At 38.9% G+C, this 15,771-nt stretch overlaps 1 protein-coding gene across 2 annotated transcripts in view; it reads right to left on the bottom strand.

Annotated features, from left to right (window-relative positions):
• Positions 1-2,631: 2,631 nt before the first annotated feature.
• Positions 2,632-15,771, bottom strand: part of VAMP7 (vesicle associated membrane protein 7) — a 40,433-nt gene continuing 27,293 nt past the window's right edge. Inside the window, exons 6-8 of one of the 2 annotated variants that reach the window (XM_037059696.1) lie at positions 10,276-10,343; positions 6,677-6,769; positions 2,632-4,484 (exon numbers count right to left, since the gene is read on the bottom strand). In XM_037059696.1, coding sequence (XP_036915591.1) covers positions 4,416-4,484; positions 6,677-6,769; positions 10,276-10,343 — 230 coding nt within the window. In that variant the 3' untranslated portion in view covers positions 2,632-4,415. The remainder of the gene's footprint in view (positions 4,485-6,676; positions 6,770-10,275; positions 10,344-15,771) is intronic. The other variant, XM_037059697.1, reaches the window with a different exon arrangement.

The raw sequence follows: 15,771 nt of genomic DNA, 5'->3' as shown, positions 1-15,771 counted from the left end.
ATAAAGACTAATAATATAGAACCTAAAATAAGGAAAATATGAACAGATAAATTATCCATCCATGGACCTCTTTCCTCTGTGGGTTCTCCTCCCATTGTTCTGGAGTTCCCCTGTCCCAGGACAGGGGAGGACTAGTGACAGCTGTTCAGCAGCTCCCCTAAGATCTGACCCTAAACAAGTCTTCATCTCTCCCAACTGTGGCCTGCCCAGTGAGGACACCATGCTGGAGGGAGTCTCAGGAACTAGTCAGCTAGGACTTTCTTGATTGCAGAGAACTGGACACAGTTACTGAAGTAAAATAATCATTTTCTATTGTTGACCCTATTACGGATGTCCCCCATTTTCCCCCACTTTGCCCCTCTCCGAGCCCCACCACATTGTCGTATGTGTTCATGGACTATTCATATATGCATATATGTTCTTTGACTAATTTATTAAAGTCTATCCAAACCCCTTTCCCTCTGAGTTGTCTGTTCCATATATCTATGCCTCTGGTTTTATTCATATTAGATTCCACATATATTAATACTTGCAAGAGGCAACTTTAAGAATAAGTTTAGACCTGGCAGGTCCAGCTACTCACACTGTTGCAGTGGGACCTGGTCCCTCTGCAACACCCCACCCTGCTAAGTGCCCTTGGGTGGCACCAGTCACAGGCACAGTCTCTCTCCCTGCATCCAGAGCCTCCAGCAACTTGCGCTGACGCCCACTCACCCATCATTCAAAATGGGCAGGATTCTCCTTCCCTTGGGTTCCACAAAAAGCCACAGCCTAAAAATGCTGGTTGGTCACTGAAACTATCAGGGAAAACACTTTGTAAATTATATGATTGTCTAACCACTGTGCTGTATACCTGAAACCAATACAAAATATTCAATGAGAAACATAAATAAAAATATCAAAAATGCCTTTGGCCTGGCTTGGTCACATTCTCATCCTTGAACCCATCAGAGCACCCAGAGGATGGAACATGTGATTGCCTAGACGTAGGGTCAGCCCTTTGGAACTGTTTGGACTGGGAAGAAGTGAGATGAATTCCCAAAGGAAAGCTGAGGTGCTGGATTTGTGTAGACCAGATGCTGGGCTGGGGAAAGCAGCAGATACCCGTCACTGACAGCCCACTGCACAGCTGTGGGATCTGAAGTGCGGGGGAAGGAAGGGGTTCTCTTAGGGTCAACAGCTGCAGCCACCCGTTCAGTTCTCTTGCTATGAAGCAATTCCACTTGCTGAAAGGGCAACATTGTTGTTTGCAGTAAATTCACAGCTTCTTCTTGTCTTTAGAAAACCGATATAAAAAATCACAACATATTTTGGATTTAGATAATGCTTTTGTTTGTTAAACAGCATGAATCCAAAATAATCTTGCACAAAGTATCCTGACCAAAGGAATGCTTTGATAGCCTTTCTCCGTAAGATAAAGCAGTTAAACTGATCTAATGAGTAATCTGGCAACAACGTGGCTTTCCTGGACTGACACCACAGCTCTCAGCAGAAGCTGGGAATGTCATAGAAACCGCTTTCCCTATATGCTTTTAGGATTATGTTTTGCCAGCAAAAGGAACTCGTGTTGAGACTTGGAAAGCAGCAGAGGGAAGTGGAGGCCAATACCCTGACGGTTGGTTGGGGCAGTCAGACACAAAGATGCAAAGGTGCCTGGTGTACCCCAGCTTTTCCTCAGTCTCCACTCTGCAGCCAGCTCATCTTCCTGATTACTGGCCCTGCTCACCTATTTAGTCACAATTTAGGCCCTTGGCATCAGGTCCATCAAGGCTGTGGCTTAAACAAACCTTTCCACATGGCAATCTTCACACCCACTTTGACAAAGAGATACGTGGGGACTATCAGGTTTTTCAGCAAGCTCCATCCTGTCCACAGTGCCTGTGCTTCACGTGCACATGCTTAGGACAGTTCCTCTGATACCTTGATGCCTCCCTTCTACACCTTCCTGTTCCAGTTTGTCATATACCTGTGCAAGTCTGCATCTTGTATTAAGCCCTTTGTTTCCTACTGAATTCAAACTGAATCATAGGCCAGCCACCAACCACCATTCCACCCCATTTATTATTCTTCAAAAGAGAGCTGTCTGAAGGAGATCTGCTTGTAATGTAGAATAGTGGGGGGGGGAGGGTCTTAGTGCTATTACTGTTGTTACACCTATTTCCATCAAGACACCCTGGGAAGCAACCCAATTTAGCAGAGTTAAACAAGGAGAAACCACTATGTGATGTAAGCCATATCCCTTCATCCTGAGGGAAACTTAGGGATTGTGACACTATTTAACCTTGTGGTCATGCATTTGAGGTAGAGAGATAAATACTTACAATCTCTGGGGTTCTTTTTTTTGTTGTCTCAACCGTGGTCTCAGGATGACGGTTGTGGAGACTGTGTGGTCATTTCAGGATCTTCCATTGCTTTTGGTATGACCTATATATTTTTACTAAGTTCTTTCATGTCTTTTGGTTTTGAAGAAATTTTATAAATCTAAGACAATGCTATTGCTCTTTCCTGAAAGGCTGCTGTAAGTTACACTTCTTAACGTCTTTTCAGCATAAACACTTTTGTTCTATAAACTATGGCAAAGTGTCATTGGAAGAAATTAGATTCCAGGAAGAAATTCTAAAGCAAGTAACCCACTGTGTTCCTCTTAAATTTTATTAATGCCTTCAGTTTGTGCATCACTTAAAACAAGATTATATGATTTAAAAGAGCATTCTTATACATAAACAGATCAAAGGATATTAAGTAATTCATCCTTAAAACATGCACATCATTTTTTTTACAGTTGTGTACAAGAAAGGAAATACACTTTAAGTCTTTTTCTTTGGATTAAAGACATTTAGAAACTTTTATTCAGGAATGCCAAGTGTTTTCCAACAGGAAATGCTGATGTAATTAAAAGGCATTAGTGTTGATAAACAAAACTGGAAAAACATTTGCACTATGCATGGTCACCAGGAAAAGAGTCCCACTGAACATGTCAAATAAATGTCTGGTAGCATGAATCAAAAGGCTTCAACTGAAAAACAGTTAGCATGAGCCAGACTGTGACATATAGATATTCAAGGCACATGACTAGGCTAAACGAGTGGCTAGTTTTTATTGACTAATTTTTTTTCTTTCATCAGGAAAATAGTCAAATGTAATTTAATTTCCACTTCCTGGCATTTATTGATAAACAAATGCAATCAGATCTCGGGCTGCAAATACCCTTTCAGATACACACTAAAACTACATACTAGTTGACAGATGCCAGAGTAGCCAAAGCAATATGATTACGTTCCAGTTTTCTTACGGTGCATTTATATGAATGTTAAATTGTCTTACATTGTTTCTATACACAACACTGCCTACTCTTCTTTCACAAAAGAATTATTCAAAACTAGGCAGTTAAAGAACTTATTAAACCACAAAGGATTCTCAGACTACTATTCAACAGCAGTCCAACCCAAACCCCAGAGTTGACCGTTGACTATATTCTGTTTGGGCTTTTCCCAGATGGGTTAAAAAAATTCCCCTGCTACCTCTCTGCGTACAGCTAAAATGCCAGCATATTCACGGTGATTCTCTCCTTTTTCTTTGGTGAGCCAGAGGAATTTGCCTCCTCACTCCCTCCAATACATATTCTATTAACTATACAATTGTCCTAAATATCAACAGAAGAAAAGTATATAAAAAAACATAATCTTCAATAAGAAACCAGCCTCTTCTCAAATTAACTGCAATAGGGAAATAGAAGATACCAAACTCTGTGAGGTTTGTAAATGGTCAAAATGTTCTTCTTGAAAGTGAATACCAGGAGGTCAAAGATAATTCCATGTGCTTCTAATGGGCTAGCAAAATGTTCTCCATCTGACTGAGAGAAAATGTCTAATACTTGTTCTGCTTCAGCTCCTAGAAGCGAGCAGCACCACAAATTTAATAACAATTCCCCAAATAACAATGATTCTCCACTTACATTGTTTTCAAGCACCTAGAACTCTTTGAGAACAAAAAACAAAGATGAGATATTACCTATACTATCAGCTTCTTGAATACTTTTGTATGCACATACAAAATTCACCTATAGTTACAGTAGACAGCTCAGAAGACTGGTGCTTTCCACCTTGGTGACAGCTTTGTGCAATCACAAACAAAAATGTTTCTCTAAGTAGATGACAGGAGTAGTTAACCAAAGAGACAAACAAAAACCTTAGTAAAAGCTACTGCTGCAATAAATGGTTCAATCTGAAGGGTACTGGAATAAGCTGGTTGACAGGACAAAGATCAATATGGATGCAGAGTATAAGATTAAACACAGAAAAAGAAGGTTGAAGAGACTGGCAGAAACCATCTGTCAGTATCAAAAGGCTTAAATCACATGGAGCTTTCAACCCCTTGTTCTCTCATATCCTTGGTTAGTGACAACTTTTTCTTGTTTATTTCTTCACACAGACTGGCCATGTAAATCCACCACAGATAGGTGAGACGATGATATAGATGAACACCTGGAAAGAGGAGCAAGGCAATCTTATTTTCTTGAATCTATCGTAGGCTCCCAAATAATATGTAAAGCAGTGTAAAGACCTAGTAACAAATACTGGTTCCATCAGAGTAGCAGTTGTGTGATACACTAATTTAGTATTTTCAAAGATATCAGTTGAATTAAAATGATCCTTTCTGATATAATTCTCATGTGGGAATTATGCTTTTCTCACAGAAAGCATAATTCTATGAGGCTGTTTTCAGTGGGAAAGAAAGCAGTGGGGTTGCTTCTCTTCACTGGAAACTAGAAAGAATTCAGCTATATGAGAAACTCTTACTGATATATCATTAATAGGCATAAGCATCACAAGTTATAATTCCTTTAAAGGATTGTTTTATTATTAAGTACATTCTTAAGTTTTACACATGAATTAATTTATCATTATTAGGATAAAAATTTTAAATGTAGAGTAGAAACTCTACATTTATATTAACTGTGAGCAAGAATGTTGCTACTGCCCTTTCAGTAGGTAATGACACACTAATTACGATTACCAAATCGAAGGAAAGCTAATGGTAAAAGAAAGACAGCAAGGATAGAGTACATTTGTTAACAAGTACAAGTTCCATGAAAAAAGGTTAAACTATGTATAATAAGGGTTCTTAAAAATTTAAAACATGATTCTAATAAATAAATAAATAAATAAATAAATAAGCAAGCAAGCGATCTGGACAGCAGAATAAACAGAGCTGAAAATTAATTTACTTTGCTGGAACAGTTAGTAGAATGAGTCTCCCAGAATAAAATGCAAAATGGAGTTTAAACATGCTGAAAAGGTTACTAGACATGCAGAATAGTACAAAGAGGTCCAGTATCTGTTTCCACATGGGTACCAAAAGAAGAACAGCATATCTAATTCATACTTATAGAAAACTACTAAATCAGTATTAGAAAATTATACTTACCATGCATTAAAAAATACTGCATAATAACCTCTTAATATTTATCCCGGAAATCATAGTTAATAAGAGTTATCCCAGAAGGAAGTTATTCCAATAAGATCAGTCAATTATAAAAGCAGTTATTAATATAATTCAATGCATTAATATGAAATATAAATAGTCACTGTCAATTCATTGAGTAGATAAATATCATTTCCTAAAATTAAATGCTTATCCCTGATAAAATGTTTTAGCGATTTAGAAATAAAACTGCCCTGGCTGGATAGCTCAGTTGGTTAGGGCATCATTCTGATGCACCAAGGTTGTGGGTTCAATCTACAGTCACAGCACATACAAAAATCAACCGATAAATGCATAAAAAATATTTGATGTCCCCCTTCAAAGCAATAAATAAAAATTGAAAAAATAAAAAATATAGAAATTAAAGTTGTTTAACTTGACAATAAAAATCCAACACGAATTCAGAGTAAATGTCACTCTTTTTAAATTTTTTTAAACATTCTCTTTTTTTAAAGTTTGTTTATTTATTTATTTATTATTTATTTATTTATTTAGAGAGAGGGGATGGGAGGAAGAAAGAGAGGGAAATATCAGTGTATGGCTGCCTCTTGAGTGCCGCCTACCAAGGTCCTGGCCCGCAACCCAGGCATGTGTCCTAGACTGGGAATCAAACTGGGGACCCCTTGGTTCACAGGCTGGCTCTCAATCCAGTGAGCCACACCAGCCAGGGCTAACTATCACTCTTAAAAATTTCAGTAGCAACAAAAACATCACATATCCAGGTATATTTGGAATGGCTTGCACAACTTCTAACATATAACGATTCTAAATAAGGACATGGGGTTTAAGTAGAGGTAATATTTCAATGTGACTTCATGAGAAAGCCACTGCCTGGTCATGTGTTTCACCATTAAAAGTTATATGTAGCTCATTGTAGAGTGCTAATTATTAGAAAGAATTCCAAGCCCTAGCTCGTGTGGCTCAGGGCTTGAGCCACAGTGGATTGAGCACCAGCCTGCAAACCAAAAGCTCGCTGGTTCAATTCCCAGACAGGGCACATGGGTGGATTGTGGGCCAGGTCCCAAGTAGGGGGTGCACTAGAGCCAACCACACATTAATGTTTCTCTGCCTCTCTCCCTTCCTTCTGCTCTGTCTAAAAATAAGTAAAATCTTAAAAAAAAAAAAGAATTCCAGACCCTAATTGCTTAGAGATTAAAACATAAAATCACACATAAAAAGGATAAAAACTTACAATTGATACGACGATGATGATGATAGTAAGTTTGAGATTCTTCATACACATGGCTCGGGCAAGATTTCTGCTGGTTGTTTTGAAGGTGACAGACTAGGAAAAAAACACAAATCTGTTTGATTTCTGGCACTGACTACACGATTGATTTGCAGCACTACCTGCAGAACTTTTACTTTCATTAATTCTGTTAAGTTCCAATGTTCTGTACCCCTTCTCTCTCTTCCCTGTAAAGACAGCCATTCATAATCCCTTGTCCCCAAAAGCACAACTCTGCCAGGTCTATGGCAAGCAGTATTAGCCCACTGGAAAGGCTTCCCTTCTTTTTTTTTCTCCACCATAGCCATGCACGTAATGCCAAGCACCAGAAGTGATTCTTCCTGTTAGTAGAAAAGCCTTATCCTCTTTATGCTTCCAATAAGAAAGGCTCCTTCTAAGCCTGCTGGCTGCAAACACACTTGCCTACTTTGCCCAGTATAATTCTGGGATTTTGCATAACACTCATTCAATTTCCATATGAAGATGTGTATTTACTTGCACTTCTTCAGTTATCCATTTTCTTTTGGAACATCAATTTCTCAGTATCTACCGAACCATTCCCAGCAGGACAGAAACAGTTCAGAACAAGCAAACAATAAAATTCCCTAATTGCCCAGCAATTTTACTCCTAGGTATGTACTCAAAAGAGATGTATGCACAAGTTCACCAAAAGACGTGTACAAAAATATTTCTAACTGTACTATATGACTTATCTCAAAAGTGGGAATGATCCAAACGCCTATCAACTGTACTATGTAGTAAAGAACTTAAACTTGTCCCAAAGGGGTGTGACCTTCACTTGCAGCTCCTGGGAGGTAAAATCTTTGCTTGCCTGGGATAGATGGGCTAGCCAAGTAGTAACAATGTGACTACTTTAGGGTGGGGCTTATTCATGACTGAGACCAACTGTATGATTTAGGATAGAGGCTTTGGGTCACACATAGAGAAGGTGGAGTCTAGAGCCAAATCAAGCAAGTAGGCAATCAGTCAGCTGTGCCTACATAATAAAACACCGATGAAAACTCAGTACCACGGCTTGGGCAAGCTTCCCTGTGTGATAATACTCTACGCATGCTGTAACACATGTATGCTGGGAGACTGACATGTTCTAACTCCACAAGGACATGATAACACAAGCTCCGGGTTTGGTGCCTTCCCAAATTCCCCCGTACGTGCCTCTTTGCCTTGGCTGAGCTTAATCTGTATCCTTCGCCTGTAATAAATCATAACGGTGAGTATGACAGCTTTCACGGAGGGCTGTGAGTCCCTCTAGTAAATGATCAAACCTGAGGGTGGTTTTGGGAACAAACAAACGTGCAGTATCAGAACTGAGGTGGTCTTTGGGACCGTGCCCTCTAACCTGTATAGTTTGTAAATTTCTCAGCTGTCTGAACTCTTTGAAATAATTTACAAACTAAATCACAATAAAGAATTCAAGAAATAAGATAATGTAGATAAGAAAAAGCAGTGAGCAATGAAACTAGTAAGACTGAATAGAATTATGTCATGCAATTGGTTGGGGTGGAGACTCCTCCACGACCCTCAAGTCAATATTTGAACATTAACAAATCATCTACTTTTTTAATTTTATGTATTTTTAATTAAATTTATTGGGGTGACATTAATAATATTATGTCGGTTTCAAGTGAATGACACATGAACTGTTTATTGCATTGTGTGCCCAACACCCAAAGTGAAATCATCTTCCATCACCATATACTTGTCCCGATTACCCTTTACTGCCCTCCCACACCCCTTCCCTCTGGTAACCACCATACTCTTGCCTGTGTCTATGAGTTTCAGTTTTATGTCCCACATATGAATGAAATCATATGTTCCTTAGGTTTTTCTGACTGACTTGTTTCGCTTACAATATTCTCAAGGACCATCCATGTTGTCACAAATGGCAGCATTTCATCTTTTCTTATGACTGAGTAGTGTTCCACTGAATATACGTACCACATCTTTACGGTATTAAAAGTAATATACTTGCTGCACTTTATTGTATGCATGTTATTCCCCCCAAAAAGAGAAACCTGTTAGTTTGTGAGCCCCTTTTGTCATGCTGGGAAATGTAGTCAACTAAATTAAGAAGGCTTTTATTTGGAAAGTACGAACTATATTAGTACTGATCAAACACAGACCATTCCAATCTTCATTTTAGGATTAAGAATATCTAAGAGATGGGCCTGGCTGGGTAGCTCAGCGCATCGGAGCACTGTCCTGTACACCAAAAGCTTGTGGGTTTGATTCCTGGTCAGGGCGCATACCTACGTTGTGGGTTTGATCCCCAGTTGGAGTGTGTATGGGAGGCAACTGATGAATGTTTCTCTCTCCCTCTCACCCTCCCCTTCTGTTACCTCTAAAATCAATAAACATATTCAGGTGAGGATTTTTTTTTTAAAGCTAAGAGATGGACTGGAAGTACCAAAGAAATCAATCAGCCTGCATATCCGGGATCAGATACTTCTTTGTCCTCTTCATATCCTAGTAGTAGGTTATAGAGTGATTCATTTTAGAACCCTGGGGTTTTGACTTCCAGTATGGTGCCACCCTTCCCCCAATTACCACATGCTTTGATGAAAACACTGTTATTCTTCTAAAACCTACTGTTAACAAATGTCCCTGTAAAACTAATAATGACAATAAACATTTAAATAACTCTTACTAGGTATCAGACATTGTGTTAGGCACTCTGGATGCATTATCTGATTTAGGCCTCAAACCACTAATGAAGTAGATACATCTTCATTTCACAGATAATGACTGCGTTATAGTTAAGTAACTTGCTTGAGATCACACAACTAATAAGTGGCAGAGATGGGATTCAATCCTAGGTAACCCAACTCTGGAGCTTGTGCTATTAACTACTGCAATCTAGCTGCCAGTAAAAATGAACACGAGCACACACTGATCTATTTCTAAGTGTGAACTTCCATTCTGCATTGAAATTTCTGATTGTGCAGACTCAAGGCAGAACCTCTCTCTGCCCGCTTTCTATTCACCACCAGCTTTCCTCAAAACTTTCATCTACTAACCAGATGGAGAATGTAATGACACACTTAACTGTAGCAGAAGTACGTGACAGGGCTGCACTGATTCCTTTAAGTCTCAGCGGCCCTTCCCCGTCCGTGCCTCTTGCTTGATATAAGGAAAGCTCAAGCTGTCACGGTAAGCAACACAATGATTGAATTGTCCAGGTTTCAGGATTCATACTGGGTCATGGTGGCCTGAAAATTTCTTTTTCTCATGTTTTACAAAATGCACAGAGAAGAACAGACTGGTATGTGCAGCTGAGGTGCTAAATTAATAGGCATCAATCCAAAGCTTAAAAAAAAAAAACTGTTTCTGTACTGAGTATGTTTTCCAAACCAAAGCTTCCTTAATGGGTCATGGCTTTTCAACTATGCCTTATTGTTATGCTCATAATCAAAATGCAATCATATAATGGAAGTCAGAAGAAAAAAGACAGTATTGAATTTAAGACATTTCCCTATTAAGTTAGCCATCAACCAGTTTCTCTACTTTATATCCTGAAAAATATCATCATATCCTGTACTTACCGAATCCACGAGATTTTCTGTTTTATCTATCAATAATTCCAATCTTTCTCCTCGTTGAGCTACCAGGTCTAAAGATGTTGGAAAAAACAGAAAATATCATGTTTATATTTAAAATGTAATACTTTTCTCTTTGTTTTAAGCCAAATCTGTTTTCATTATATTTGGTACTCTTGACAACATAGAGAAGCACCTCTATGTTTAAGTAATAGAAGATGTTAGTAAGTCTAATTAACTGACATATGTAGCGGCTGGCAGGGTTGTTTTTTTTCTGTAAAGGGTCAAATACTAAATATTTTAGGCTTTGTGGGCCAATCTCAGTTGCAATTGCACAACTCTGTCAGACATACAATATGCAAACAAATGGGCATGACTATACTCCAAGGGAATTTTATGTAGAAAAACAGGATAGATTTGATCCAAGGGATACAGTCTCTAAACCCTGAAATTAAGGGAGTAATCTGAGAGTGACAAAAAGGAACTGTCAAAATGAGTGCAAGTTAGACACTCCAAGAATTGTGGTGTGAGGAGCTAGCTCCACAGATCCTCTCTGACAAAACAACTCCAACAGGCGAAAATGATAAAAACAAGCAAACAAACAACCACTACCATTTAAAAGTCTCTGAAAACTGTGACTGTCCTAAAGACACAGGGCAAATAAGAAACATTTATATAAGAAAATCAACTAATTCTCAGTAAGTACAGTGAGCCTAAGACATTTAAGCCATGACCTGCTCCACACCTCAGCTCAGTGAGGTGGAAGCTCTACTCCTGGCAGGTAAAGCCTGAGGGTTCTCTTTCCCCTCAGGTCCCAGTCAAAGACTATGCTTTCTCCCCAGGAGGGGCAAGTTGGGGCAAGTCATTACCATTTCATGTCCCACCCACCCCATCTGAGGCTACATGATGCAGAAATTCTACACCAGCAAGGCACTGTTGGAAGGTATGGGGTTCCCTTTCTGTACCCTAGCCCCAACACATAGGGCAGAAGCTTTACCTCAGGTGGCAGGCCAAGAATTCTGGGCCTGAGTGCCCCTGCCCTGACCTACTCATCAAGCAGAGGTCCCATGCTGGGAGAGGTAAGCCAAGGAGGCCACAGTTTCCCAGCTTCCTTAGGTAAGCAACCATGTCACTCAAAGAGAAGCAGTCCATTGTCACTATCCATTGCTCTAGAGCAGTGGCTGAGAGATGGTTCACAGGGGAAGAAGAAGGCCTTAAGAACAGAGATTTCTGCCCTGGCTGGTGTGGCTCAGTGGATTAAGCACTGGACTATGAACCAAAGGGTCGCTGGTTCGATTCCCAGTCAGGGCACATGCCTGGATTGCAGGCCAGGTCTCCAGTTGGGGGTGCACAAGAGGCAATCACACGTTGATCTCTCTCTCTCTCTCTCTCTCTCTGAAAATAAATAAATAAATTTAAAAAAAGAATAGAGATTTCCCTAACAGACTTATTTGGAACAGAATAGAATATGGGGAAGTTCAAGCCTAAGAGTGCTGTCAAAACAGATATTGAAGATATGCACTTAAGATGAGGGTGGTAGCTTCAGGAGAACCGCAAGTTAAACAACAGGCCAGCTAGAAATTTAACAAAGTACCACGGAAAGGGAGTGCTAAGAAGATCCTCCTGAGGTCAGAACAAATATCTAAGACTGGCCACAAAGACAAAGGGAACTCAAATCTAATTAGATCAGACTAGAGACATTTATGTCTGGGGAACTACTGGAAAAAAATAGAGCAATTAGCCTACAATTAGTGATGGCTAACAGCTGGGTGAGATGCCAAGAGGGGCAGACCAGCTAGAAGCATAACACAGAGAACAAGAGACAAAATGGGACCTGTCATTTCAGGGTGACTGTGTGTATGCCCAAGGTTTTCTAAGAAGTGACATTAGAAGCTGAACCCTCTGGGAAAAATACTTAAAAAATAAAGCCCAACAGAATCACTAAACAAATAAACAAGCAAACAACAAACTATGGGTGTTGGGAGTCAGTACCCACAGTTTCTAAAATATATTATCTAAAATATCTAGTTTTCAACAAAAAATTGAGATACGAATACAAACGGCAAAATGGGAGCCATGCACAAGAAAAAGAGCAGAGATTAAAAATTTACTTTGAGCCCTGGCTGGTGTAGCTCAGTGGATTGAGCACGCTCGCGCCTGTGAACCAGAGGATTGTGGTTCGATTCCCACTCAGGGCACATGCCTGGGTTGCAGGCCAGTTCCCAGCGGGGGACACACGAGAAGCAACCATACATTGATATTTCTCTCCCTCTCTCCTTTCCTTCCCCTCTAAAGATAAATAAAATCTTTTAAAAAATTTACTTTGAGGGGGCTTCACCTAAGGGAAAAAAATAATATGCATTATAGCAGAAAAAAATTAAATGCAGAAAAGAAAAGCAATAGAGAAAAATCAATAAAAAACAAAAGTAGATTTTTAAAAAATATCAACAAAATTGACAAATCTGCAAAAACTAACCAAGATAAAACAGAAAAGACTCAAATCACTAAACAAATCACTATCAACTTCACATAAATTAGAGGGATTCTCAGAGACTACTATGAACAAAAGTATGTGAACACATTAGGTAACTTATATGAAATAGATATAAGAAAGACACAAACCACTAGACTCAAGAAGAAACAGAAAAACTGAATTAGATCTACAACAAATTAAATACAAAACAGAGGTTGAATCAATAATTATTAAATTTTTCACAAAGAAAAGGCCAGGCCCAGATGACTTCAAATGTGAATTCTACCAAACATTTCAAGCAGAATTAATACTATTTTTTCCATAAACTTCTCCAAAAATAGAAGAGGGGGGAACATTTCTCAATTCATTCTATGAAGCCATGATTACTTTGGTATCAAAATCAGACAAAGACTTCACAAGAAAACAACAGATATGAACAGAGACATTAAAAAAAAACCCTCCAATAAAATACTAGCACAATGAATCCAGCAATATAAAAAAACAATTGCAGGTCAGGTCCCCAGTAGAGGGCGCATGAGAGGCAACCACACATTGATGTTTCTCTCCTACCTTCCTCCCTCCCTTCCCCTCACTAAAAATAAATTTAAAAAGTTAAAAAATAAATAAAATGTTACAAAGAAAAAAGAACTGCAGACTATGATAAAATGGCATTTATTTTAGAAATGCAAGTTACTGTAATATACCGTGTTAATTGAAGAAAGGACAAACATGTTTGATCATTTCATTACATGAAAAAAAGTCCTTAACAAAATCCAACACCTTTTCATTATAAAACCACTCAAAAAGCAGGAAATAGAAGGGGACTCCCTAAACTTAATAAAGGGCATCTATAAAAGTACCACCGCTAACCGTACTTAATTGTGAAAGACACCCTAAGATCAGGAATAAGACAAGGATGTCCACTCTTGCCATTTTTATTTGATACTGTACTGGAGGTTCTAGAAAGGGTAACTGGGTAGGAGAAAGAAATGAGAGGCTTCCAGGCTACAAAGGAAGAACTAAACCTATCTTTATTTTCAGAATATATGATCACATATACAGACACTCACAAGTAATCCACTAAAAAGCTATTAGAACTAATAAGTTCAACAAAGTTGTGCAAGATAAAAATCAGTACACAAACACCTATTGTATTTCTAGATATAAGTAATGAACAATCCAAAAATGGAGGAGAAAAATTCTATTTACAGTAGCATAAAAAATAAAATCCTTGAAAACAAGGCAAGAAAAATGTTGGAAGAGAGATACTATTAGAGAGATTATTCTGACACTTGTTAAAATGGCAAGGAAGATGTTATTGAAGACTATAGATAGCCAAAGGAGAACTATCACAAGAGGGGAAAAAAGAGACTGAGCTCAACTCTGAATACAACAAGTGGGTAAAGTCAGCATGATGGCAGCCCTGCAATAGAATGGCACCTCATCCAGGATGGGCTCCCACCTTGCACCCTGAGCTGGAAGGATAGGCTCCAACCACATGCAACCCTGAACTGGAATAGTGGGTTGAAAAATCATTTTACTTGTTTTTATTAATCTTCCTTTTTTTAAGAGCATTTTTTAGTGGTTTTTAAAATATTTTATTTATTTATCTTTAGAGAGGAAGGGAAGGAGAGAGAGAGAGAAATATCAATGTATGGTTATCTCTCATGAGTCCCCTGCTGAGAAGTGGCCTGCAACCCAGGCATGTGCCCTGACTGGGACTCGAACCTCGATCCTTTGGTTCACAGGCCCACACCCAAACCACTGAGTTATACCGGCCAGAGCTAATCTTTCTTAAATATATGTACAGCTTACATTTATCTTGGGGTTTAATATTAGAAGTCTTTGAGGTCTTTATTTAGAAGTTTGGTGATGTTTTTGTAACAAAAAACACACTGTAAGAACTTAACTTTTGTTTATATCGATTAGCTTATGGTAAAAACTGGTTTCATTACACATCATTTCTCTCCAAGTAACAGTTTCCAAGAATCTATTGACGACATGAAATGAGAGCTTACTATGGTATACCACTCAACAAATTAACTCAAAATGGATTAAAGACTTCAATTTAAGACCTGAAACCATGAAACTCCTAGAAAAAAACATGGGAAGAAGGTCCTGGATGTTGGTATTTGCAATGTTGTTTTAGGATATGACAACAGAAGCACAAGCAACAAAAGCAAAAATAAACAAGTGGGAGTACATCAAACTAAAAAGCTTCTGAACAGCAAAAGATACAATCAACAGAATGAAAAGATGACACACAGAACTGGAGAAAATATTTACAAACCATATATGAGACAAAGGGTTAATATCTAAAATATATAAAGAATTCGTACAACCCAGTAGCAAAAAACCAAACAAGCCAATAAAAAAATGGGCAGAGGAACTCAATAGACATTTTCCCAAACACGTACAAAAGACCAACAGGTACATCAAAGACACTCGACATCAGCAGGGCCAAGCAAATTAAAACCACCAGGAGGGGAGAGAAGGGGAGGCCACAGGTGGAGCTGGAATGCGGTGTAGCTTCAGGCTATCACAGGCTTTGCTCAGACTGAGCAGCTGGAATGCGTTCCGTGCAGGCTTTGTGCCACAAGCCACGTAGGCCCCTCCTTGTCTCCCTCACCGCTTGCTACTCCCCTGTGCTCTGGGCCCCTCTGCTCTCCAGGTCTCATCTCACACAGCTCAGGGGCAGGCAATGAGATTTGCAGACACAAAGCAAAGTCAATAAAACCACCTCTAGCCTGGAAAGAGAGGAAAGAAAAGAAAAAAAAAGGAAAGAAAAGAAGAGCAAAGGAAGAGGGGAAAGGAAAAGGGGAAAGAAAAGAAACAAAACTCATCTCTGTTACAATGGCTATGAGCTAGAAGACAAGACATAACACGTGTTGTCAAGCATGTGGGGGGAGAGGAACCTTTTTACACTGTTGGTGGAAATGTAAATTGGTTCAGCCAGGTTTCTCAAAGAATTAAAAACACAGCTACCATATGATCTAGCAATTCAACTTCTGGGTGTATATCCAAAGGAA

The sequence above is a fragment of the Sturnira hondurensis genome, unplaced genomic scaffold, assembly GCF_014824575.4.
Source record: "Sturnira hondurensis isolate 20B ecotype Veracruz unplaced genomic scaffold, ASM1482457v3 Scaffold0011256, whole genome shotgun sequence".
Lineage (NCBI taxonomy): Eukaryota > Metazoa > Chordata > Mammalia > Chiroptera > Phyllostomidae > Sturnira > Sturnira hondurensis.
The sequence above is the reverse complement of the archived record's forward strand: the minus strand, read 5'-3'. Positions and strand labels throughout refer to the sequence as shown.